We start from the raw sequence: 25,368 nt of genomic DNA, 5'->3' as shown, positions 1-25,368 counted from the left end.
GTACACTACCACTGGGATTCCGTGTATATTGGGTTGCCTTCTTGGCAATAGGGGGAGGGATGGAAAATGGCATGTCATTTTGCGCGGCGTTGGTGGATAGGAGGTCTTTACTGCAGTGGCGGATGCTTCAGGCCGTCAACTTTATAAATGCGTTCTGGAGGGTTCTGGAAGATAGGATACTTGAGCTTGTCTACGATCCAGTATATAAGCAGACGCCGTCATCTCTGTGCGGTTACGGTGGTCAGGGTAGTGCTGAACGCTGTTATGCGGCTTGGAAGCCGTCTATAGGATCTCGGCCAGGTGTTGTTTGGATAACGCTGGGGCACTTCGGAAAAAGAATGAAAAAGAATTGAACAAAAGAGTTCTTGTTTACATTGCTTTGACTGGTGACCGTTTGCTGTTGAACAGACTGCCTGCCTGCCATAGAGGTGCATACCCGCAGTACCCATTTGTGTCATGATGTGACAGCCTAGGATTGAAAGCAATACATACCCGTGTCTAATTATCTTTGAGACACAAGGAAACAAAAGGCGATTTTTCGAGAATAATATGCAAAACAGCCCGGCTGGATGAAATACTGGGTGGGCGAAGCTGTCATGGGTGGGACATGGCCACCGTTCCAAGCATTCGCTGCTTGCTATCTCCGAAGGTAATGGGTACTACAATCCTGTGAGGAGATGTATCAGGAGGCTTACAGCATACCCAACAGTCATTATCCTTGGTCTTGATCAGGCTTCTACCATGGGCCCTAGTGTCATGTTGATCGTGCGGTTCTAACAAGTGATCAGCCATGCTACTGCGGGATGTAGATGGCAGAGGTCTCCTTCCATTCGCAGCCTTCATCCTACTTTCTCTCAACAATGCCCCGAAGTTTTGATTTTGGTGTTGTGGAGTACAAGAAGGGCCCCAGAGCCCGATTGACCTTGAAATGGTGACCTGTCCAGCTAGCCTCTGGCTTTCCACTGCGTGAGTAGTTGGGAAACTTCGAGGCGGTGAGCAGGAGCCTGGGTCATCGCTAGTATCTGGTTTTCGTGAATTGAATGTAGTTGATAAGTATTACTATGCGTTCTATTGCACTTTAGACGATTCTTGCCCATTCAAACATATCTTCGGTGGAAATTGGTGCCGTAGTAACTTTTTCTCTGTGTTTCACGTCAGTTCTAATTTGAAGCTGTGTTGAGCGAGTGGCTGCGTGTCGGCTACCACCACGACAAAATCCCGCACAAGTATCAATAGTTGATTATGCCTTTATATCTACAAATGAAGGCATATAAAACGGCTCTTCTTGACGGAAAGGTTGTATTGTTGATCGTCTCCGTGCTGCTCAGAACTCACCCCCGCCTTAAACCACCCGGTAGGCATCATAGATGACTGTGGCTCCCAACCGAGCACCACTACCAACCCACATGGCAGTGTTCACAATATCCTTGTACCTTTCATCTCCCGTCTCCATCTTGACGTTCAACCGGAAACTATACTCGGAAGGCTTGACATCATTCGCCCTAGCCGGATCAAACAGCCTCTCCATCACCTCCCTCGGCCCAGTCCGCCACCCCGTCGTCTTCACAGTAATGTAAGCCGGCGACTCATCATCCGTCTTGAGCAGATACGACGTCTCAACGGCAGTGCTGAGGGTCTCGTTGACGACAATCTGGCTGTCTTGCCCACCGGCGACGACGGTGCCGGTGCCCCACTTGGCCGAGAAGGCGCCCCCGGAAAAGGAAATCCAGTTCCGCTGACCGAACGGGCCAACGCCGACGGGGATGAGCGGGTTGAGGTCAACAACGATGCGGAAGTCGAGGTCGAGGGATGGGACGGGGAGGGGAAAGGCGGCATATGTGCGGTTTTCTGGGAGATTACTCTCGTTGAAGGGGGGGCTTTGTTGCGACGAGGGACTGGCAGAAGTTAGTATTTAAAGCTTGTTGTTCGTGCGAGCCTTGAGATTCTTCATCATGAGATAGAAAGAAAAAGGCAGTCACCTACGCCAAACAGGCTAAGAAGGTGAGCAAGGTGAGCAGTGCGTGAGGGGATCTGAGATACCTCATGCTGGGCTAGATCTCGAGGTAAACCGTTAAGAGACGCTTTGGTGATCCGTGGTTTTCAAAGTTAGAGGAAGCCCGAGATTTGCAGCGGTCATGGAAAGCTTGAGACGGAGGACAGACACGCAGTGAGCAGAGGAAATGTGAAATGATGTCAAGAAACGGATTGAGTTCTATATACTGCGCAACGTCGTCACTTCCCGTCTCCCCCTCTTGCGCGGGTGTCGATGCCCCGCCCCCGCAGTAGTATTCGGCGATGGTGACCGGCATTTCGGGTCCGGATCTCGGCTTCAGTCAAGCTCTGCGATCGCGCACCTTGGTGTCGTGGCTACTTCAAGCCGGACTGCTGCTAGTCGTTTTCATGGGTTATTCTTGCATGAGGATGATGGATGATGTCCAGCCCAAGTACCGCCGTGGAAATTGTATCTCGCCATTTGCGACGGCGCCTTCAGTTCATCTCTGACACCGCTTCAATTGGAACAAGAGTTGCTGGAAGGCTGGAAGCCACAAGGAAGGAAGTGGAAGCAAGAAACACATCATCCATGGCAGCGAAGCTTTTCGTATGAGAACTACGTGATTTTTAAGTGGTCGGATTTGAAGTGAGACATTGAGACACAGGCTGGTGGTATTGTTGTTGACCTCCGCCCACTGCGCAAGGCTTAAAGACAATTATCAAGCAAGACAAAAGACGCAGTGTAAAATACGTAAGTTTGCGATGAAGATGCAATGACACATCAAGGTGCTTATATGGATGCGAATTGTTTTGGTTATTTTCCTGTTTTGCATTCATCCAGATTCAGCATGAATATGATATTCTCGTCACTGGAGAACACCTCAAGTGAGAGCTACAGGCCCACAACAGCATGGCGCATCTTGCATGAAAACTCTTGTCAGACAACAATAAACATTGAAATTCGCCGACATTGAATGTCGTTTCTGCCCCGTTTGTTATTTTCCTCAGTCAAAGCTTGGGCGGCTCTCAACAAAAGAGGGGACTTGATATGGGGCAGATCTGGGATGTCCCCGCGATGCGAATCTCAGTGCTCGGGCAGATGCTCATGCCAGAGAGCGTCGTTTGCGGGCACTCTGGGCTGATGTCATTTTAGGCTTGGTCCCCTCGCTCTCGCCATGATTTTGGGTCTGTGAGTGAGTCTGAGCCTAGTGAGTGACAGAAGCTTTAGACTGTGTTTGGCCTCAGAACAGTGAATATCAACGTGTCTGGAAGGCGAATAATGAGTGGTCTCGATATGCATCTGCTGATGAAGACAATACACAGTAATTAATGTGTGCCTCGGGTCTGGCGGGTGCGAAGGTCAGGCTGGCGGCGCTGGGCCGGAGTGGTCGGCTCACATGGCAATCCATGTCGTTTGTCAAGATCTTGTGATGGGACCCGGATGGGGCACTTTGGCGTCATGAGAGCGGCTTATCGATAAGAGAGCTTAATGTGAGGCCAGTGGGAGGGGTGGGATATGACCGGGATCCACAGGGGACTTGGTTGCAGTCACTCAGGTCGTACCTTTGTTCTTGTGGGCCCCCACGGCGCCTTCTTTTCCTTTTCCCTTCTTGTGTTGCCTCTCATCTCTCATCCTGCTCATCTCACTCTCACCTCTGTAAAGAGACCTGAGGAGTGAAAAGAGGAAATGAGATACAACATGTCCTATCTGCCTAAGTAGTCTATGACCAGTCATAGACGGCAACTGGGTAAGCAGAGGCAGAAACAGGCAGGGGCCACTCCTACATGGGCCATCACAAGCTTCATGCAATCAGACATTGGAGCGACCCAAGATGAACCCACTCTGTTCAAGACACCGGTCCAATGGGAAAACAAACAGAGAGAAAACGAGAGGAATGACTGGACCCCTGAGAGGAGCACCTACGGCATCCATGCATCCCAGGTCCACAAGGTACGGGTACATTGCGGATAGAGAGCAGGAAATGCGCGTACTTTTGGCGCAGCATCGCGTGCAGCTGCGCACAGAACTTGGGGGAGTCCAGCTGCTGCTAAGGTGCTGCTAGTGCACTTCCGAAAGACAATGGAGCAAGTGAGACTGTGAGAGAATGAGTCTCTGACTCTCTCAAGACACTCTCATTCTCCCAGAAGAGGCCTGGCTGCTCCCGGTTATCTCGACTGTCTACTTACCTTATGAATACCTGAGGTGACTTCAAGGTGAATGCAACGGGACCGAACTGCCTAACAAATACCTTGGTACTAAGGTACTATCCATCAATTGTATCCCAGTCCCCGTCTTTTCCGGGGTTCAGGCGCAGCAATAACCTTCATTCAACTGTTCCATTTCCTATCTGATCAGCGAGGTGCCTTCTTCCTAGGTAGTAAGTAATCTGCAGGCCTCATTCTCGTTGCTTTGCGTTTTCTTCTCTCCTACCTACCGTACTACTAGCTAAGGCAGTAGTGTACCTTACCTTCTCTGCCTTACCTAACCCTTTTGACTCTCGTCTTTGTGCCACACTCCTCAACTTCTGTTGTCTCTCTCTTACACAGTACATTCTTCAAGGTTGCCGCCGTGTCTCTGGCTGCCTTTCCGTCTTCATCCCAAACCAACGGCCCAACCCACGGATACTCTTCTTACCTCACCTTGCTTACTTCGCTACCTTGCTCACCTTACCTGACCGTTAACTCTGTACTTTATCGTCATAAGACTTTGGGCCTGGCCTGCCTTGTCTTTTAGTCCGTTACCCTCCCGCGACCTCGAACCTTATCGTCATCGCCCGAATGAACCCGCTGTAGCCAGACGACTCTTCCTCCACCCTCCCGCCCTCCTTTCCGCAGTGCGTCGCTTCCGCTGCCGCAGCATCGTCTACTTCGCTTTCGCCCTTCCCCGCCTCTCCACCATCCGTGCCGCCCGGACAAAGAGGTCGTAAACATACCCAAAGCACTACCTCTCCAAGATAGCTTGCCGCCTTCTATTTGTTCGACTGTATCCGACCGACCGACCGACCGACCGAAATTATACCCTGATAGCGATGGCGTCGCCCGCTCAAGCTGGCGCTGCGAGCGTTAGCTTTGGCGAGGACGATGTCAAAAAGCGCGTCGGCAGGAAGTTGCAAAAGAAGCGGCACGAATCACAGACCCCGACTATGGAGTTACCAGAGAGGTTAAAGGAGGGCGACGATAGTAGAGAGGAGGATTTGGTACCGCAGCAGGGCCCGCCCATGTTTATGAACATGAACCAGTCCATCTTCGGGCTCATTGCTGCCGCCGGCTCACGGGTGGACTTCCACGACCGCTTCGAATCGAGCGACGAGGAGAGCGCCGACGAAGACGAACCCACACGCCGTCACGGTGCCGACAAGTTGGATGGTGGCGACGACAAGGTCCACGGCATCGGCCACCTCTTGCATCGCAAACAGCGCCGCCAGAACGACTCCGACTTGTCAAAGACGACCGTCCTCAAGAAGGATTCCTCTTCCAAGACTGAGAAACACCGGCGCAAGATCTCCGGTTCCAAGCTCCTCCGATCGCTACCGGCGCTCCCACGTCTGCCACGACACAAGTCCAAAAAGGAGCCCTCCAAGCTGGAGCCCACCTCCGAGGAAGCTAGCGACACCTCCGAGCCCTCTCCGTCCCAACCCGCCGATGATACAAGAGAAGACGATGACCAAGACGGCCACCGCCTGGCCCCCGTCATGAGCAGGATGCTCGAGGCAAAGGCCGAAATGTCCGCAAGACCCAGCTTCGACGTCGACCGCCGGTCTAGCGACCAGCTGAACTACAGCGACTCGGGCGATTCAAACTCCACTGCGTTGGCTCGCCGTCTGCAGGATATCTTTGAGTTTGACCATCCCGAAGCTGTCATTGAGGGTATGTACATGAATAATGCTCCGTCGACCACGGGCGCAAGTAGCTGATACGCAAGCAGAATACCCTTGTTGGTTGCTCCAGAGCGTATTACTCCAGGGCTATATGTACATCACGGCAAAGCACATTTGCTTCTATGCCTACCTACCCAAGAAGGCGGTGCGTATTCCACTTACCTGCAACCCGTCTTTCTACAATCAATACTGACGGAATAATAGCACGAGGTCGTCAAGTCAGGCTATCTGTCCAAGAGCGGCAAGCGCAATCCAAAGTACAATCGCTACTGGTTCCGCCTCAAGGGCGATGTTCTAGCATACTACAAGGACCCCTCCAACGTCTACTTTCCCAGCGGCCAGATCGACCTCCGTTACGGTATCTCGGCCAGCGTGAACAACAACAAGGATGGACTCACCTTCACCGTCGTCACTCACCACCGGACCTACCACTTCCGCGCCGATAGCGCTCCCAGTGCCAAGGAATGGGTCAAGAGCCTGCAGAGAGTCATCTTTCGTTCTCACAATGAGGGTGATAGCGTAAAGATCTCACTGCCCATCGAGAATGTCATCGACATTGAGGATACCCAGATGCTCGAGTTTGCCGATACTTGCAAGATTCGTGTCATTGACAATGACGAGACCTACGCCATTGACGAATACTTTTTCTCCTTTTTCAGCTTCGGCAAGGACGCCATCAGTGTGCTCAAGATTCTCATCGAGGATGCATCGTCTAGCGCAAAGGATGCGGCCCTCCTCAAGGCAGCGCAAGCTCAGGAGGAGCAGGAGAGGCAGGATAAGCAGCCGGTGCCAGCTTCAGCCCGCAGCTCCATGAGCGCAAGTCGACGCATCGCGCCGCCGAAGCTTAGGACGACCAAGCTGCCCGATGCTGTCAAGGCGACGCTGTCACCACTGTCTGCTCACAGCCCCTCGGCTCTCAGCCCACGCGCCAGCATGGATGCTGCGCGAGCTAGTTTCGACGCCTTCAGGGGGTTCCGCCGCCGTAGTTTGGACCTGTCGACCATCATTCGCGATTCCTCACCCCGGCGCAGCTTCAGCGGCAACCGACGCTCCATGAGCAGGAACCGTCTCGACGACTCTCGTCACGGAACCCACAAGCAGGGCTCTACTGACTCTTATGTCCAGTCTTCCATGGAAGATCCGAGCTATTCAGGCATGGTGGCATCATCGAACGAGGACCCCTCGGCAAGCCAAATTCTACGCGGCAGCGATGTCTTCCAGAACCCCACGGTGCGACGCTCAGCTTCTGCCTCCCGGACAGAGCTCGAAAAGAACCAGCGCCGCGACAACAAGAGTCCACCTGCATTGGCCGCATACAGTGGCCAGCATGCTGCAACGACAGGTTCCATCAATGACGGCGACAAACCTCCCGTGACCCCTACGCTGCAAAGCATCACCAAGATGGGCGCATTTCCCCTGCAGCGTGTGGGCGCCTTTGCCCAGTATCTCAACAGCACTAGCGGTAAGTTGGGCTCCATGCTGGCGACGGAATCAATGGGCTACGTCGAAAAGGTGTCGGGCATGTGGCGAGGCGGCCGAAAGCACTACGACGCTCCGCCTGAAATCAAAACGGATGATGAAGATCTATACGAGGATGCAGAGGGCAAGATCCAGACTTCCATGGATCGATTCCGCGCGCATTTCGCGCTGCCCGAGACGGAGAAGCTTCAAGCGACCTACTTCGGCTACATCTTGCGTGTCCTGCCATTGTACGGCAAAATCTACATCAGCGACAAGTCCTTCTGCTTCCGTAGCTTGCTGCCTGGAACGAGGACCAAGCTCATTCTCCCCTTGAAGGATATTGAAAACGTGGACAAAGAAAAGGGTTTCCGGTTCGGCTACTCTGGCTTGGTGGTTGTCATTCGTGGTCACGAGGAGGTCTTTTTCGAGTTTGGCCAGGCCGAACTCCGAGACGATTGCGCTGTCACTCTGTTGCAAAGCCTGGAGACAACACGCTACCTCAAGGAGTCGGGAGACCTGGACCTGGACGAGAAGGAAGAAGAGGAGAACGCCATGGCCGAGCGCGACGCGTTGAAGGAGGCTCGCCAAGTCGAGGAATTCCACGACCACGAACTTCGCCTGCCGAAGGAAGGCTCAGGCGTTAGCGATGCTCCGACTATATTATTCGACGACCCCAAAGCCTCGTTCCTCAACTTCAAGCCTCCTCACTCGATGAAGATTACTTGCTTGACGATCGGCTCCAGAGGTGACGTTCAGCCGTACATTGCGCTGTGCAAGGGCTTGATTGCAGAAGGCCATAAGCCTCGGATCGCTACTCACGCCGAGTTCAAGGACTGGATCGAGGGCCACGGTATCGAATTCGCAAAGGTCGACGGTGATCCTGGTGAGCTCATGAGACTCTGCATCGAGAACGGCACGTTCACTTGGGCTTTCCTGCGCGAGGCCAATTCCATGTTCCGCGGATGGCTGGACGAGTTACTGGTTTCAGCGTGGGAGGCTTGCCAGGGCTCTGATCTCCTCATTGAGAGTCCCAGTGCCATGGCGGGCATTCACATTGCAGAGAAGCTCTCGATTCCCTACTTCAGAGCCTTCACCATGCCATGGACCCGGACCAGAGCCTACCCTCATGCATTCGTTATGCCCGAATACAAGATGGGTGGTGCGTACAATTACATGACGTACGTTATGTTTGACAACATTTTCTGGAAGGCGACTGCTCATCAGGTCAACCGCTGGCGTAACAACACCCTCAAGCTGCCAAACACCAGTCTCGAGAAGATGCAGCCCAACAAGGTTCCTTTCCTCTACAACTTCTCTGAGTACGTTGTCGCACCGCCTCTGGACTTTTCGGACTGGATTCGCGTCACCGGCTACTGGTTCTTAGAGGAGGGTACGGATTTTAAGCCGCCTCAGGAACTTGTCGACTTCATCGCCAAGGCGAGAGCGGATGAGAAGAAGCTCGTGTACGTCGGCTTCGGATCTATCATCGTGAATGATACGGCCAAGATGACCCAAGAGGTCATTGACGCCGTTCAAAAGGCCGATGTGCGCTGCATCTTGTCCAAGGGCTGGTCGGATCGTGTGGCCAAGCAGGGTGAGGCGGAGAGTGCAAAGGATGAGCCCGTTATCCCGCCCGAGATTTTCGTCATCAAGAGTGCGCCCCACGACTGGCTGTTCTCACAGATTGACGCGGCTGCTCACCATGGTGGATCCGGCACGACGGGTGCCAGCTTGAGGGCTGGAATTCCTACCATTATCCGGCCCTTCTTTGGTGACCAATTCTTCTTTGGCGGCAGAGTCGAGGATATTGGCGTCGGTATCTGTCTGAAGAAATGGGGTGCAGTCTCTTTCGCTCGCGCGCTTTGGGAAGCTACGCATAACGACCGTATGATTGTCAAGGCTCGCGTGCTAGGAGAGCAGATTCGCAGTGTAAGTCACAACTCCCGGGGTTCAAGTGTGAAACTTCATGACCAACTAACACAACAATAGGAACGCGGCGTGGAAAACGCGATTCAGTGCCTGTACCGCGATATGGAGTACGCGACGAGCTTGATCAAGAGAAAGGCAGGCAAGCACGCGCATGCTGAAGAAGACGAAGACGAAGAGGCCGAGGAGAGCTGGACATTTATAGGGAACGACGAGCCCGACCCGGACATGACGACCAAGAAGCTCTCCGAGATGGGAGCACTTCCCGGGCTTCCGGGGGACAAGCCTCTGGGAAACAGAGTAATGCGCGTGTCACCCTCGCCCTCACAGCAGCCGGTGGCTTAGGGGTTCAACCAGGAGTTGCTCAACGAGGCGCTAGGGAACAGCATCCTAGGCGATTCGACTCCGAGGCCAATATGTGAAGTGGATGAAATGGGATCGGAATGGGAACGCGTCGGGGGGTTCTGGGACGTTAGCTGATCGAAACGAATGAACATTTGGCTGGCATGGCGTTTTACGGACTTTGCTAGAGGATTCTGGGGAAGAGTTGCTATTTTCCCTGGTTCGGAGTCTGGGGTGGGAGACGGGGGAAACTGAACGATTGACTGACTGGTTTTACGGGGTTGTGGCGTGATCAGAACGGCACTTGGGGACACGGGACAACGCGGCACCCATACTCATGGATAGAGAGTACATTAATACTCGATTATGACTTTTCTTGGTAACGAAGTAGTAGTCCTGTCTGGAATTACAGGCGAACGAGAGCAAGGTTTGCTACAGACCTAATAGAAGCGTACAAGTAGACCTCCCCTCAATAACTTTGATGTGTTGAGTTCTGTTTGATGCTCTTAGGTGGAGGTCTCATGCACAGAATCGGAGAGCAGCTAAAGTCTGGGGGAAGCTCTCTCCGCTTTACACTACCTTGATCGACCTGCATCACGATGTACATGGGTCATCACACTATTGGAGCATCTCCCCATTACCTTGGGTAGGCAGAGAAGGGTGGCAGCATCAAGGCATTGCCGGGAGAGAAAAGAGCTGAAAGCAGCTGCTGGCTAGGGCCGGATGAGAGGGATTTGTTGACAAGCTGTAAGAAATCAGGAGACAAAATAAGATCTAGAATGGGAGGTAGGCAGGTTGAGGTTAGGTGGTGGGAGGCTGCGTTGCTGCTCATGTGAGGTGCCGAGTTCACGCCACTTTGGAGAGGGAGTCACTGATGCAGGTGGTCGGTGGTCACTGGTGTTTGCTGACCACTGCTTTTTTGCCTCCCCAGTGTCTCTCTCTCTCTGCCTTGGGCAGGTATCTACTCAGTGGAGCTTATTTTCAGGGCGCGTGACAGAGAATGGGAATAGCTGAGGTAATGTTGAATGTCTTTGGGGAGGGTGGGTGTCATGAAGCTTTGTGAACTCTTCTCATCAGGTTCACTTACTGGAGCTTTCTTGCTTCTTGTTCACGTGACTCATTGTTGGTTGTGCTTGTTTGAAGAGGCTCCCAACTGTAACCCAATGATGAAGAGCAGAAAGGTGTGACTGGCTGGCAGAGGTGGGATGATGGATCTGGGTGCTCACAGCTGGGATAAGAGAGAAAGAGAGGCCTCATGCACTGCACACTGCACAGGGTGTGAGGCACAGTAAATTGAGTGACAGACTGTGAAGTGAGAGGGGAGTGAAGTGAGGCACAGGGTGAGTGAGGGACGAGTTGGGGAATGGACAAGGGGTTGATTCGTGAAGCTCTCATGCAGGGGTCACCAAGCGGCCAACAGTTGAAGCCGGCTGGCGCCATGAGCGGGAAGAGGAGAAGTAAGGTACCTACCTAGGAAGAGGAGCATTGCTGCATCGCTGCATCACGGAGGAGCAGGCTGGGGTGCTACAGCAGGTACAAATAGACCATCGCATCCCACTCTTTCAGAAGGGGGTGGCTCGGCTGATAGTGGTTGACGGACACCAAAAAGGCTGCCTTTTCCCCCTCTGCCAGCGACCATACCTTGTACCTCGACAGCTTAGGTCTTGTACCTTTTCTTCCATCTCAGCATCGTATCACTCCAGGGCCATCACACCACAGCTCTGCCAGTCTGTCAGATACCTACTTCACAACAAGCAAGGTGCTACAGAAAGAGTGCATAAATCACCCGTATTCGACTTCGATATCATCACCAACACAGACGTAAAAGTCAGATCAAGTTGCAGCTGCTGTGCCTCCACGTTCCATCACCAAACACTCGAAGCCTTGGCAAAGCAGCGGACTGCCGAAGACCCCGAGGTACTTTGTCTCTCCAGAACAGGTACCTACTCCGTACACACACCAACACCACCAACGCAAACCGTTCAGTGTTTCCGTTGCCAGTCCTCGGTAAACTCTGCTCCACTCAACGGGACCACCCTGCCGCCTAAAAGCTCCTTTCGGAAAAGCATTCCTGCGAAAGGCCGACCGACCGGCCCCACCTCACTCCCCAGCTACACCTTTGCTAAGGTGTCCAGGTGGTCAGTGCTCCCCGACAGCCGACCCCACTCCGTCTCGCGGCTCACCTTGCCTTCACCTTGCCCTGCTTGCGGTGTACGTCACGGTTCGGTCCAGACCTACCTTACCCGCCTCCACTCGAAATCCCCGAGCTCCAAAACCTCCACACCCCCCGAACCCCAAGCGAGTAAGAGCATCAGCAGCACAGCACAGCACAGCTCGACTTCCCATTGCGACTCGTATCGAGACCAGCTCCGACTTCATCCCACCACGGCACGTTACGGATATCACGCTTCAAGCCAAACGGACATCTCACGCGACAACATCCAGCATTCCGTCCAATTGCATCACGTCACCAAAAACTCAATTGCGCCTACAACCCGAGGAATACTCGACTAAGGCAAAGGCAGCCAAGACCCAAGGCTAGGAAGAATACGGACGTCCCACGCGTTTTCTTCCCTCTCTTGCCATCCTCCACCATCAACCAACCAACCAAGACGACGGCTTTACATACCTGAGCTACCTTACCTTACTTACCCATCTCACACCTCCAATCTGTCCACCTCGTCCCATCGCAACGCTTCAGAGCTTTCCCCATCTGTTGCGTATTGATCAAACACTCCCCTCATCAGCTTCGGGGCAATGGGATTGGCCACTACACCGGCACCTTCTCCGATTGTTACTGGGGGAGTCTCATTAGGTTCGTCGCACCTCCTCCCTCCATGTTCGAGACGTCATTGAAGGTTCTCTTCGCTGCCGCCTACCGCGCCTCGTGTCACGTCTACTTTCGAAAGAAAGAAAAAAAAAACCCCCCTTGCTTGCATCTTCCAGTTCTTCATCCACTTGCGCGCATGCGCGTGTTTCAAAGCTCACCTTGCTGACCTTGGCCCTTTCCCACCGCGACAGACTTTTAGACCAAACCCTCCCAGTAGCCTGCCGTCATCATGGGCAAGCTACTTTCACTCGGCGCGAGACTGCGCTACCCGATTACCATTACAAAACTCCTCAAGCGCCCCGGCGACGCTGTCCAAAAACAGGAAAGCGTGCTCGAGTACTCCTTCAAATGGATGCGCGAGGTCGGCGACCCCATCGCGGGCAACACCTGGCAAGAGGAAGAAACCACAGTCGTCGGCTGGGATAGTCCGGCCGAAGGCACACTCAAAGAATGGCGTCTCAAGGAAGGCATGACATTCACCCGCGACGCCCCGTGTATGATGGTCGAGGAGGCCTGCTCCCACGAGATCCAGTTCCAAGGCTTGTGCGCCATCTGCGGAAAGGATATGACCGAGGTGAACTGGGCCACCGCCGAACGCGATACTCAGCGCGCCACCATCAACATGACTCACGATCAGACCGGCCTCATGGTCAGCGGCGACCTGGCTGCGCGTGCCGAGTCCGATACCCAGAAGCGTCTGCTACGACAACGGAAGCTGAGTCTAGTTGTCGATCTCGACCAGACCATCATCCACGCCTGTATCGAACCTACGGTTGGCGAATGGATGGAGGACCCGTCAAATCCCAATTACAATGCCGTCAAGGACGTCAAGAAATTTCAGCTCAACGACGAAGGCCCGCGAGGGATGGTCACATCCGGCTGCTGGTACTACATCAAGATGCGGCCCGGCCTCGCCGAGTTCCTCGAGAAGGTTGCCGAGCTTTACGAGCTACACGTCTACACGATGGGAACACGCGCATACGCTCTCAACATTGCCAAGATCGTCGACCCTCAGCAGAAGCTCTTTGGCAACCGCGTCATCAGCCGTGACGAGAACGGCAGCATGATCTCAAAGAGTCTCCAGCGGTTATTCCCGGTGAACACAAACATGGTGGTCATTATCGACGACAGAGCAGATGTGTGGCCGAGCAACCGCCCCAACTTGATCAAGGTTGTGCCGTACGATTTCTTCAAGGGTATCGGTGACATCAACTCGAGTTTCCTCCCCAAGAGACAGGACATCCTGCCCGCACCGCCGGAACCCGAAGCGAAGCCAACGCCAGCCGCCAACACGACAAGCGCAGCACAGACGAGCGGGGCGTCAACGGCCGACCAACCAAACGGCAAGGTGTCTGCCATTGACGAGCTGGTAAAGATGAGCAGCGGCGACGACAAGGTCCTGCAGGAAGCACAAAGCGGAGAGCAAGAAAGACTGTTGGAACAGCAAATCAAGGAAAGGCCGCTGCTCCACATGCAAGAGGCACTTGACAAAGAAGACGAACAAAACGAAAAGGTGACACAGGAAACCGAAAATGGCGCACATATCATGACAGTACAACATCGGTCGCAAGTCCTTCGCGACGACGACGCTGAGCTGCATTACCTACAGCAACACCTTGCCCAATTACACCACAAATTCTACACCGAATACGACGAGAAGCGCGCTGCCGCACCTGCTCAGTCTGCCCCTCGGAAGAAGACGGGCGACGAAGGCATCGACCTTGATGCCGTTCCAGACGTTGGTGAAGTCCTCGATACGATGAAAGCCGCGACCCTTGAAGGCACTACGATTGTCCTGTCTGGCCTCGTTCCCCTGGGCGTCGACGTTTTACAATCCGAGATTGGCATCCAAGCGATGAGCTTCGGCGCTCAAATTTCGACCAGGGTATCCAAGCAGGTCACCCATCTCGTTATTTCGACGTCTCGCCCACGGACGCAGAAGGTCAGACAGGCAGCCAAGATCCCGAGTATCAAGATTGTCAGCCAAAATTGGCTGTCTGATTGCCTCAGTCAATGGCAGCGTGTCGACGAAGCGCCTTACCTAGTCGAGGTCCATCCAGCAGACCGCCGCCAGCTAGCCATGTCCGAGTCAACCGACGCGGAGACAATCTCTGATGCCGATGGCGATGATGCACGGCCGCACTTGACAATTATTGACGAAACGGGCGAGCAACGCGTACTCGAGGAAGACGATGATGCCTCGGACGAAGACGAAGGCGACCAGGACGGCGATGAAGAGAACATGATGCTCGAGTTTGAGGACGGTCAAGTCAGCCCGATAGACGGCTTGAAGTCGTTTGACTGGGAAGGTGTCGATGACGAGATGAAGGAGTTCCTCGGAAGCGACGACGACAGCTCGGATGCCGATACGGAAAGCCGTAGTGGCGATACCGATGCCGGCGAAGACCTGCCCTCATCCCAAGAGTCTTCAAACGCGGTCAGTGGCGGTACCAAGAGGAAAGCCATGGACGATGACACGGCTTCCGACGAAGGTGGAAGTGCACTGTCCAAGAAGCAACGCATTGCCAAGAGTCGTGGTGCTTCCAAGCTGAGCTCAGTACGGACTCCCAACGTCGAGGACAACAACGAGTCGAGCAGCCTGCCTACTCCTCAAGTTACTGGCGATGAGGAGGACATTGCGCTCATACCGGACAATGTCGCGGCGAATGGAGTTGACGACTTTGACGAGGACGATCTCGAGGCAGACCTTGAGGCCGAGCTCGCTGCCGCCGGAGAGGACTAGTGATCCTTACCGCCGTACAGTGAAGGGCATGATGCATATAAAGATGAGCTGAGAAAGGGGAAGACCGCGAAAGTGAGGAGGACCGCGAGGAAGAATGTGAGGAAGAAAAAGTTGGTTGGCTATGGTTCATTCGGTTTATACCCCAGCCTTTACGTTGGCGAAGCATGGCATGGAGTTGAGATGTGCAAATATTTGTAGGATTCAAAGTGCAGTACTGCTTGTTGGGGGGTTTGGTGAATAGACGATCAGGTGTTGGGTCGGTGCATATCTAGCCACTTGAGATTTATGATCTATTCTATGAATCAACTCCAATACTATCTCTTTGAAGCTGAGTGACAGTGTACAGTTCTCAATTCTGTTCCAATTCCTCACCGAAATCAAAGGCGGAGTACCGGTACACCTCGGTGAAGATGAGAAAATGGGTCCACACTATGCCTTACATAAGCGGTCGGCCAATTGAGCGAATCACCGTCGACCCGAAAACAATCACCTCAGGCACCCCAGGCCAAAGCTTGTCCCCGAATCTCGAGCTCGACGACCACCATATCGCATCGCAACCCACACACCCCCGTCGAACTGACGCCGATACCCCCCTTCCGCTCTCTCGAACGAAACAGCTGTTTGTTCGATTCGCATTCAATTGACTCCCCCGACCGAAGGAGCAATTGACCGACAAAAGTCACTCGACGACACTCTATATACCCTTTAGACGAGCGCAGCCGACCGCGTTGGGTCGGTAGGAAACGATTGAGACAGGATGGCTCAGGATATGCCGCCCGTGGGGGGTTACCAGGCTGTGCAGTACAAGGTGAGTTTGTCTGGCGTGGTGGAGGGGCTGGGGAGAGCATGGAGGGTGAGGGAGCCGCAAGAGGAGGGATTGAGAAGAGACGCTCGGGTCGAGCGGGTTAGCGATGGCAGCAGCAACATGGCAAGAGGAGGCATTTGGGATACGAAATTCCTGGACATGGCGTCATCGACCGTTTGGATTGGCACTCCGACCGAGAATACCCAACTGGATCGATGAGAGGTTGCTAGGCAAGGGACACTCGGACTTGGGATCAGGGACACTTTGGACTCAAGACCACGGACATGGGGACGACGGGGAGCCACAGATTTCTGAAGGAACCATGCTGATTATTGGTAACAGCGCAACTTGCCCGCCCGTGGATTCCGCCCCGGCACGATGTTGATCGGCATGGGACTGGTGATGGGATACGGATGGTATCAATTGACCAAGGGTATCCGGGAAGCCAAGTACGTTGCAATCCCTTCGCCCCCACCATGACGATTGCTATTCCTCTTCTGGCCGGATATCGGACGAAGTTGCGGGTGGTCTGGTAGTCGCATGCCTTCTGCTCAACGAGAGGCAGTGGACATGGATGCCGGAAGCACGCAACGGCGAACATATACTTGAAAGAGGAATAGAGCATTCAGACGGGGCACATGGTCGTAGGGAGAACAGTGCTGACAAGACACAGCGAGCTGGCGAGAGAGAAGATGTGGGCGCGCATTCACCTTATCCCCCTCCTCCAGGCCGAGGAGGACCGCGACCAGGTTCGTAGGTGGTACGCCGACCAGGCGAGAGAGAAGGAGCTGTTGGGCGAGAACACCAAGGTCTACCACAACGAGAGGTATGATGATACACCCCTTCCCTCTGGCCTACTATTGCCCGGTGGAAAAGAGTGTCTATGGGGATTTGGAAAAAGATGGCTAATTGATGTCGCAGATTCGTCCGTCCTACCTTTGCTCTTGCGCCGCAAAGCAAGAACTAGATTTTTCATATCTGTACCTGGTGGAAGAGAGCAGGGTTATAAAGGGAGATGTAGGAGAGGAAGATGGGTTGAGGCAAAAGAAGCTGGCAGAACGCTGGCGTGTGTATATGATACTTTTCGGGATGGAGAGAATCAAGACGACTTGTTCAATCATGCTGATCCTTCAACAAGTTCTAGGCTGCCTTGTGGTCTTGTCGGTATGCCTCGAGCGGGACAGAAGAAAGACGTTACTGTGTTGAGGTGATGCCTATCTGCGTGCAGTATGCCTCTCGAAAGTTGCAGAGAGAATCGGGCTGTTAGAGGAGCCTTACCTGAGGGGCTCTGAATCTACCTCTAATCCCTTGAGATGAGTAAAAATTGCAGTGAAGGTTTTACGACGATCCGGTACACCTTTCATCATGCAGGCTGACGGCTGCGCCTCTTTGTGACCCCCTTGGCAATAGTCGAAGTGTAGAAACACACCCTAGGACAGGCTGCCTATGGTTCCTGCTGTACTGAGAGCCGTCGGAGGAGTGGTTGCTGGTCTCTCCGCAGCTCTGCGAGTAACGCTGGACTTTGATTTGGCCACACATGCCTCGTCGAACCTCGATCGCCCGGGGGGAGTTAAGATTGCTGTGATGTGGAGAAGCCGTAACTCCCCCCGAGCGATCGGTGCCAAGATGATTGGATACCAGTTTTCAGTCGGGGATAGCCCAAGGGTCCTGCCAGATTTAAGAATGTATGGAAAGAACATGAAGGTTGCACTCTGACACATATGGTTCAACGACGTCAGCTAGTTGGTGCCGGCAAAGAGACTACTGAGGGCAGTCTACAGGCTAGATGAATCGGATTTGAAGATATCTGGATAAAGCTAGATATGGCAGTGGTGGACACTGTAGGAACATATAGGAAAAAGTAGAAGGTAGTTGCTTGGGTGACCGCAGAGATCATTAAAGGAGTGACAAGCAAAGTCCACTGCTGTTGCTCCTAGCTGACAACACTCCTTACTCGGAATTCAGCTCTCTTCGACAGCGATGTTTAGTAAAACAATGAGGACTATACTAGATTGGGGTTGTGTTCCGCAAAGGCAGCTCTTTTCGGGTTATGATGGTGAAGATGGCGAGGTTCGTGGTCAAGTTAAGGTACTTAATCATTTCAAGGTATCGGCCACTCAATAACCCTCCATCTTTTCTTAGATCTGGCTGAAATGCGAACGAGAACAGGTAGGCGGCACAACTCTAGCAAAGCGGGCTCCATGGTGTTCTATCACTGCTTGTACACAAGCATACCAGTCAGACGCCCATTTAGGGGTTGAATCGTCGCGTTACTTGGCTTCTAAGAAATGTATTTCCTCGTTCCTGTCGCCTTCAGCTCTGTCTCGCTGTAATCACTGTCCTTCAAGAGCTGCGGTCCATGGCAAAGACTTTATTGGTCTAGTCAACACTTCGTGTCAATACGGTTTCCTCAATGTCCGGACATAGAGAATCCAGGACTACCACTTACCTCTGCAACCACGTCGTAGCACATGGCCCATTTTGTGAATTGCGGCGTCCTAGTCGGAGCATTCGCATCCATTTCAATACTTTCCCAGTCCGTTGGGTGGCCAGTGAAACCGCCAGCTAAGAGTTTCTGATCCCTAGCTTCTTGCTCTGGCCCATCAGGAAGGGTGAACAAGACGATGTTCTCGTGGCCGACATCAAACATCTTTTCAGCGCGTGGTTTTCTAAGAGCCTCCCATTTCATCAGAGTAGCAGCCAGATTGTCTCGACTGTTACACCAGCGAAGGGCTGTCCTGAGGGCTAAGCCGTCCTCGATGCCTTGGCTCACCCCTTGGGCAGTATGCGGCAACATGGCATGCGCAGCATCCCCTAGAAGTAGGCACCGTCCGCCAAATCCTAGCCAGTTTTTCATCTTGGGTGCTGTGGCAATGTGCCACTTGTCGATAGGGTAACCCCCACGTATCACACATTCGATGTAGGCACGCAGCGGCGCTCCGAACCCTTTGAACATTTCGCGGATCTCTTCAGGGTTGCCATCCGAGTTCCAGGTTCCACCCAGATCCGCGTCGGCGGATGGAAGCCCGTAATGGAGACTGCATAGAAGAATGCGAACGGTACCATGAGCAGTCGGTCGACCGACGCAGTACAGTCCGGGACCGAACATGAGATGGTGCGAGCAAGCGCCAAGCGGAGCGGCGACTGGGTCGTTCTGCACGCTAGTGATATCAACCTCTGTCTGAAATATGCATTCGGTTGTTACTGTGGCATCCACGTTTTGTCCGGGGAACATGAGCTCCCGGACGCGTGACTTGATGCCATCAGCGCCAATCACAATATCGGCCTCGTAATCGCTGCTATCCTCCACGATTACGCGAAGTTTGCCGCTTTTCTCGTCGATGATTTTGGCAACGTTCTTGTTGAATAGATAGTTGGCTCCTGCAGCAATGGCAGCTTCGTAGGTTATTCGCTGCAGTGATGGCCTATCGGTAGGCTTCCGGACCGCCCCAGCGGGAATTGCTTTTGTGACCGTGAACGGCTCATCGTCCTTATATCTCCATAAGATGTCACTGACTGTTTCCACAGACACCTTGTCCAGAGATTCTGTGATGCCAATCAGGCTCAGGCATTTCACAGCGGACGGCTGTACGATGAGGTTCCCTCCCCGAGTTTGAAGTCGAGAGCCACGTTCGAGTACAGTCACCTGGTGCCCGTCAGAAGCCAAAGCCGCTGCTGCCGTGTTCCCGGATGGCCCCGCTCCGATGATCAATATAGTGAACGAAAGTTGCGAGGTCATGTTGATTCGCTTAGTGCCGATGCCTCGTTGACGACACCTCAGACAGTCGAAGATTGTGTTTCCCACTCATGATAAGCAACGTTCATCGTGCGGAGGTGATCGGGAGGTCGCAACTCAAGTATGCAGCCTGTGTTTAGTCGGCACGGTCTGCTTATTAGCCGAACTCCGTCGTAACAGGGTCGCCAGTACGATTTAACTTTGGGATTGAGTTGTACTAGCCACTGTAGATAGAGACTAACTAGCATGGCAGGTGAAATTGCATTTTACCACGTGCCTAAATGTCAATGACTGTTAGGCCACAATAACTACACCAAAATTCCTCCTACCTGCTCAATTATCACTACCCATCTGCTCACTGCCTCTGAGTTTCTCAAGCTTACGAAAGTGTTGGAGGTTGTTTCCCTCACAATCCTGGGCCGGGATTAGGTCCGGGCTTCACCCGGCCCATGTAATGCACCGGACCGGACCGAGCGGGTCTCCGTATGCCCGGCATAGAGCCCGAAGAAGCTGAAAGCTCACTCTCTTCTGAATCTTTGAGCCTGCGTTCCGCGATCTTGGACTCGCAAATTAATGAGCTCCATCCCCACACCCAGTTGAGTTTCGGCGATTCTGCATGTTTGCCGCATCCGGATACGCGTATTATGATACTTTTCGGGATGGAGAGAATCAAGCCGACTTATTCAATCATCCTGCGAGCTACTGATTGGGCCCCATAACTTCCTACGTCTTTTGATCGGCACATTTCTACCAAACGAGGAATAAACTTCCAGGTCGAAGGTCACGTCAACGGCTTGTGGTGTCGGGTGCATGAAGTGAGTCGTTGTGGTACCAGGAATCCAGGCAAACTAAGTCAAGCATAAAGAAGTAATAGGTTGCTATCCTATGCGTCTTTGATTCCTCGAGATGAGTCTCAGTTGCAGTGAACTTTGGTCAGCTGGACTGCATGCAGACCGGTTGCCACCAACGTGGCCATTGGTCAAGGGTGTCCGCCTGGCCTGCAGGCTGACGAGTGAGCCTTTTCGTAGTCCTCGGTAGGAAACAAAATCGAAGTGTATAAACATGGCCCACAGCAAGCTGTATTCCTTCTATAGTATGTGAAGCCATTGAGGGGAGTTAAGATTGCAGTGAAGGCCAAGCCAAAAGAATGAGGCAGTGCAAAGACATCCTGTATTAGGTGTCAAAAATGCGGGCACTGAGGGCAGGCTGGCCTGTGGGTAGACAGCCGCATCTTTCTGTGTCCAATAGAAGAGTAGAGGGAAAACCATGGTTCTCAAAGGCCATGTTTCTGACAACACTACAAGTGTTTGGGGGTTCAAATTGCAAAGAACACATTGGAGGGCACAGTTGGGCCCTCCGTTTACAGACACCCTCACTCACTCCAGATGTGGCAGCCTTGTAATTTGGCATGCTGTCGCATCCACCACATTCTGCCCACCTGTAGAGAGCTATCCCTCAGTATTTGACAGCACTCCCCATACCTGGAAGCTGTCTCATCTGTGAAGCTTTTGGGTTCGTTCGAGGTAAAGGCGGGGCTCGGTGTATGTTATTGGACATTCTCTCGGCTGGAGGGCGTGGCTCTATGTGTGAAAGTGAGGCAATCGACATATTCTTGCACATAGCCGGCCTTGTGTCGGCCAGAACTGCAGCTTGTTCGGTCGAAGGGCCACAGCACTTGCGCAATCACCTTGAAGCTGGGTGAACGACAGGAAGAACTTCGTGTGAAGCTTACCGTGTAGATTGAAAGGATAGCCAGGCTTTCTGAGGCTCTGGGCTTTGCTACGACCCAAGGATGCGGAGCATGTGAGTTGATGAGATCCTCTCCGAGAGCCCTGTTTTGTTGAAGCCTGTACTGTTCGCTTGTTCTTCGACGCTGTGAGAGACGCTATTATACTCCGTGCATCCGAACGGAAGCAGCTCACTTGAGACGACCCTAGTATCTATCTCTCTGCATATTTACGGCAACGGCCCCTTGTCTTGGGCTCACTGTGCAGCGTCAGACGGAGCCTTCTTCAAGATCTTCGAGGACCAAAGCATCCAAGGATTGAACCGGTGAAACTTATTGAAAATTCTCTCTTCATGAGAGACGTTATATTGGCGAAAAAAAAGCTACCTGCGAAGGATTCAATATGTAGTGATAATTGCAATTCTTGCAAGGCGAAGACAAGTCTTGATTCCGATGGAATGCCGCCTGGAGACCGGTGGTGTGGGCCCGAGCTCCCGAGCCGCTCCGGCATCTCAAGGTGGAGACGCCGAAGACACGGCGAATGATGCCAGATTCTCAATATCCTGGGCCTAAGCTTATTGGGAGTTACTATTGGAAGGGAAGTTGAGGGATGTAGTCAAGATCTGGCGAATTCCGGTAAATAATACCACTAATTTGCACGCAATGAGCATGGTTTAAGTAGTGAAGTCTGTGAATTAGAAGAAGCCCAGGCTAGGACGATGGAAGTAGGAAGAGTCGTCGGCAATCCCTTGAGAGCTATGGGAACTACCAGGCCAGCTAGAATCGGATGACATCTAATGAATCTAAAGGGCAAAACTGAACCATGATGTCTAGTAGGAGAGCAGTGGAGTCTTCGTTTCCGGTGATGGCGGGTTAGCTCCGAGGGGTTGGCCTGAATCTACTAAATGAAAGAGCACTGGCGAACTATTCGTACCTTCGCATCTATTACTGAGGTTCCATACTTTACCAACTAAGAAGAAGACTAAGCCACACAAAGCTCCGCAGTCTTCTCGTAACTTTCGCACTCTAGCCACTGGCCTCGGTCCGCGTATTCGGTGAGCGTGCGAGAGTCGAGTCCGAGGCCCTCGCGTTTCTCGGGTGAACCCACTCGAGATCGTCAACTCCGGCTTGGTTCATTTGCAAACTCGGATCAGGGGCAACGAGTACGGCATAAAATCTGGGGATGTTCGAAGTCATGAAAGAGAAGATGTGTATATAACAATAAGGTAACTCATCACTATCATTTTATTCCTTCCTCATTCCAGAAACACATTCGCTCCCCTTACCTTCGTCGCTCATTTGTATTTTTCATTCATCTTATTTAAACACAACAACCATGCCAATATCATCTAATACAGGAGTCCGAGTGGCTGGCATTCTTTTCTGCCTATTGAGCTCAGTCAGTGGCCGATATGGATCTCAGAAACACCATCTTGCTCAGAAGTCAACTTCAAGCTCATCTACCGATGAAACCATCATCTTCGGTTCGAAGGAGACTACAGCCCTCACATCCGATGGGAGAACTGCTTCTACTGTGGTCCTCGACTATAGCCACAATGTTGAAGGCTTTCCTACCTTTGAAGTCATCTCGACCTCTGGCGATACCTCAAGCTTTGAGATTTCCTTTGCAGAAAGCAAAGCCGCGCTTGACTCGTACATGGTGAATAGCTTCTTCGATCAATGGTCCCTGAATCCGAGAACGAAAGAAGAACTAATAAGAGACAGAGCGATGGTCCTCTACCTCTTGCGGCAGCAATGAACACTTACAGAGTGAACCAATACAACATCACCGCCCCTTCACTCATCACAAACCGCCTCATCCAAGGCGCTTTCCGCTACCAGAAACTCAACCTCTCGTCCGCCGGGTCCCTTCAACTCCGCAACATCGGCGTCAAGCCCACAACATCCACCACGCCCGTAACGAAGCTCCCCGGATCTTTCGAATGCTCCGATGAAGACCTCACACGCATATGGGCCACTGGCGCACGAACGGTTCAACTCACCGAGATTCCCAAGAACTCCATCCCCGACTTTCTACAAGTCTCAGACAAAGGCGCCTACGCAGAAAGCCAGGCACCGCAAGGATTAGCTGGCGCCGTGGCCGCTCAACTCCTCAACTACCGTCTCGATATTGAAGCAAAACCTGTCAAAGGCGGCTTCGGCGTCTCTGTTCTGTGTGACACGCTCAACAGCTGTATCTATTTGTCCTTCAACTTGGACAGCCACACCATCACAGCCCACGCCGGCTCAACAAGCCTAGACACTCTCCTCGCCACGTCCCCATTACCCGTCAGCACCACTCTTGGAACCTGGCACGCAGTACACATTGACGTAGCAATGACATCTATCATCGTGACCCTCAACAGCCTCCCCGTTCTCAATCTAACCCAAACCTCCCGCTATTTCGGCTCCTTCGGCTTCGGCGCCTCCTTCGGACACGCAGCCTACTTCCGCAACCTTACCGCCAGCACGCCCACCAGGGAGACCATCTACACGAACCCGCTCACATCCCCTTCCTTCCTCCCAGACTTCATGATGGGCGCAAACCCGGCCGATACAATCGTAGACGGCTCCCGCCGCGACAGAATCGCATACACGGGCGACCTCGACGTCGCCCTCGGCGCCGCCTTCGCAAGCACCTTTGGCACAACCTTCATCGACGGCTCTCTAGACCTCCTGGGCTCCTACCAAGCTACACCAGGCTTCTTCATCCCCACCGCCAAGATCCAGCAAGCACCTCTGATGGAACCCCTGAATACAAACCTCACAGGACTCATCGGCTACTCCTTCAACTTCCTCAGCGCCCTCGCCCAAAACTACGAAATGAGAGGAAACCTCACCTTCGCAAAGCAGTGGGCTCCAAAGGTCTCCAAAATGCTCGACTGGGCCGACTCCCAGGCCCTCCCCAACGGCCTCTTCAACCTCGCAGACGAATCCTTTGGCGGCGACTGGAACTACTACGACAAAGCACAATCCGGCATCGTCACAAAGTTCAACGTAGTCTACGCCTACGCCCTCCAACAATCCCTCCCCCTCCTCCGAGACGCAGGTCTCAACACCACAGTCTACCAAACTCGCCTCGACACCCTCCGGTCCGCAATCAACACAAACCTCTGGAACCCAGACCTAAACGCCTACATCCTCTCCTCGAACTTCACAACGGGCTTCGCACAAGACGCAAACGCCCTCGCCATCCTAGCCGGTGTCCCCCCCTCGCCCAACACCACAGCCTCGATCCTCTCAACCCTCGCAAGAGACCTCATCCTCCCCGCCGGCCCTCTCGCCTTTTCAAATTCTACTGTGCCCGCCGGCTTTGCGCAGAAAATCAGCCCTTATGCGTCATCATACCACCTCCGCGCAGCATTCTCCGCCCATGACGCATCCACGGCAACGACCCTCCTCAAAACCCTCTGGGCACCCATGGCCAATCCCCAACATGAGAATTATACGGGTTGCTTCTGGGAGACGTTGAATCCAGACGGCACACCCGGTCTAGGCGTCGTAACCTCCCTCTGCCACGGCTGGGCTGCAGGCCCGACGGCGGAACTGAGTCGGTATGTCTTGGGCATCCAGCCTGCTGCGCCTGGGTTCGCGGAGTGGAAGGTTGAGCCGCAATCGTTGGGGCTGGAGTGGGCTAAGGGACGGTATCCGACTGTGTGTGGAGATATCGTTGTCGACTGGAGATTTGAGGGCGGCATGTTGAGGATGGAGGTTGAGAGTCCTGCTGGGAGCAAGGGGACGATATACCTGCCGGAACCGTTGGTTACGAGCCTTGAGGAGTCTGTCATTCGGGTGAATGGAGTTGTCAAGAATGGGACTCAGTTTGAGGTTAATGGAGGGGATGCGTTTGTGCTTACGCAGGAACCTCTGGGCGCAGGATTGCTGGCTTGAGACGTCCAGTCGAGCGTGTATATAACACGAAGATGGAC

General features: G+C 53.2%; 6 protein-coding genes across 6 annotated transcripts; 4 read left to right on the top strand and 2 right to left on the bottom strand.

The window, feature by feature from the left end:
* Positions 1-1,342: 1,342 nt before the first annotated feature.
* On the bottom strand, positions 1,343-2,160 carry HER10_EVM0003271 (uncharacterized protein; the record flags this gene model as incomplete). Its single annotated transcript, XM_035472953.1, has 2 exons — positions 2,041-2,160; positions 1,343-1,895 (listed from the first exon to the last, which is right to left on the bottom strand). The coding sequence occupies exons 1-2, from the start codon at positions 2,043-2,045 to the stop codon at positions 1,343-1,345; spliced, it is 558 nt and encodes a 185-aa protein (XP_035327784.1). The 5' UTR covers positions 2,046-2,160.
* Positions 2,161-4,135: 1,975 nt separating this feature from the next.
* Positions 4,136-10,375, top strand: HER10_EVM0002105 (glycosyltransferase family 28 domain-containing protein). Its single transcript, XM_035471831.1, has 4 exons — positions 4,136-5,859; positions 5,918-6,015; positions 6,075-9,260; positions 9,321-10,375. Exons 1-4 carry the CDS (start codon positions 5,022-5,024, stop codon positions 9,600-9,602), a joined length of 4,404 nt encoding a protein of 1,467 aa, XP_035327659.1. The 5' UTR covers positions 4,136-5,021; the 3' UTR covers positions 9,603-10,375.
* Positions 10,376-11,177: 802 nt separating this feature from the next.
* On the top strand, positions 11,178-15,448 carry HER10_EVM0001797 (FCP1-like phosphatase). The gene has a single exon (XM_035471532.1). The coding sequence runs from the start codon at positions 12,659-12,661 to the stop codon at positions 15,170-15,172; it is 2,514 nt and encodes an 837-aa protein (XP_035327635.1). The 5' UTR covers positions 11,178-12,658; the 3' UTR covers positions 15,173-15,448.
* A 112-nt stretch (positions 15,449-15,560) lies between these two features.
* Positions 15,561-17,261, top strand: HER10_EVM0007344 (GRIM-19 protein). The gene is made up of 4 exons (XM_035476903.1): positions 15,561-15,980; positions 16,320-16,426; positions 16,651-16,803; positions 16,899-17,261. Exons 1-4 carry the CDS (start codon positions 15,930-15,932, stop codon positions 16,942-16,944), a joined length of 357 nt encoding a protein of 118 aa, XP_035328171.1. The 5' UTR covers positions 15,561-15,929; the 3' UTR covers positions 16,945-17,261.
* A 997-nt stretch (positions 17,262-18,258) lies between these two features.
* Positions 18,259-19,716, bottom strand: HER10_EVM0002557 (uncharacterized protein; the record flags this gene model as incomplete). The annotated part of the gene is made up of 2 exons (XM_035472263.1): positions 18,259-18,327; positions 18,427-19,716. The coding sequence occupies 2 exons, from the start codon at positions 19,714-19,716 to the stop codon at positions 18,259-18,261; spliced, it is 1,359 nt and encodes a 452-aa protein (XP_035327702.1).
* A 3,478-nt stretch (positions 19,717-23,194) lies between these two features.
* Positions 23,195-25,330, top strand: HER10_EVM0007660 (alpha-L-rhamnosidase; the record flags this gene model as incomplete). The annotated part of the gene is given in 2 exon segments (XM_035477209.1): positions 23,195-23,613; positions 23,632-25,330. 2 exon segments carry the CDS (start codon positions 23,195-23,197, stop codon positions 25,328-25,330), a joined length of 2,118 nt encoding a protein of 705 aa, XP_035328195.1.
* Between the last annotated feature and the right edge of the window lie 38 nt (positions 25,331-25,368).

The sequence above is a fragment of the Colletotrichum scovillei genome (genome assembly GCF_011075155.1).
Source record: "Colletotrichum scovillei strain TJNH1 chromosome Unknown Contig00010, whole genome shotgun sequence".
NCBI classification, from domain to species: domain Eukaryota; kingdom Fungi; phylum Ascomycota; class Sordariomycetes; order Glomerellales; family Glomerellaceae; genus Colletotrichum; species Colletotrichum scovillei.
The sequence above is the reverse complement of the archived record's forward strand: the minus strand, read 5'-3'. Positions and strand labels throughout refer to the sequence as shown.

Excerpts from the sequence above, each read along its gene's own strand:
- HER10_EVM0001797 (XM_035471532.1), top strand. The coding sequence starts at position 12,659 with ATGGGCAAGCTACTTTCACTCGGCGCGAGACTGCGCTACCCGATTACC.
- HER10_EVM0002105 (XM_035471831.1), top strand. The coding sequence starts at position 5,022 with ATGGCGTCGCCCGCTCAAGCTGGCGCTGCGAGCGTTAGCTTTGGCGAG. Across the intron at positions 5,860-5,917 it reads TCCCGAAGCTGTCATTGAGG|AATACCCTTGTTGGTTGCTC; the intron begins GTATGTACATGA and ends ATACGCAAGCAG. Across the intron at positions 9,261-9,320 it reads TAGGAGAGCAGATTCGCAGT|GAACGCGGCGTGGAAAACGC; the intron begins GTAAGTCACAAC and ends ACACAACAATAG.
- HER10_EVM0007344 (XM_035476903.1), top strand. The coding sequence starts at position 15,930 with ATGGCTCAGGATATGCCGCCCGTGGGGGGTTACCAGGCTGTGCAGTAC. Across the intron at positions 15,981-16,319 it reads ACCAGGCTGTGCAGTACAAG|CGCAACTTGCCCGCCCGTGG; the intron begins GTGAGTTTGTCT and ends TATTGGTAACAG. Across the intron at positions 16,427-16,650 it reads AAGGGTATCCGGGAAGCCAA|CGAGCTGGCGAGAGAGAAGA; the intron begins GTACGTTGCAAT and ends GACAAGACACAG.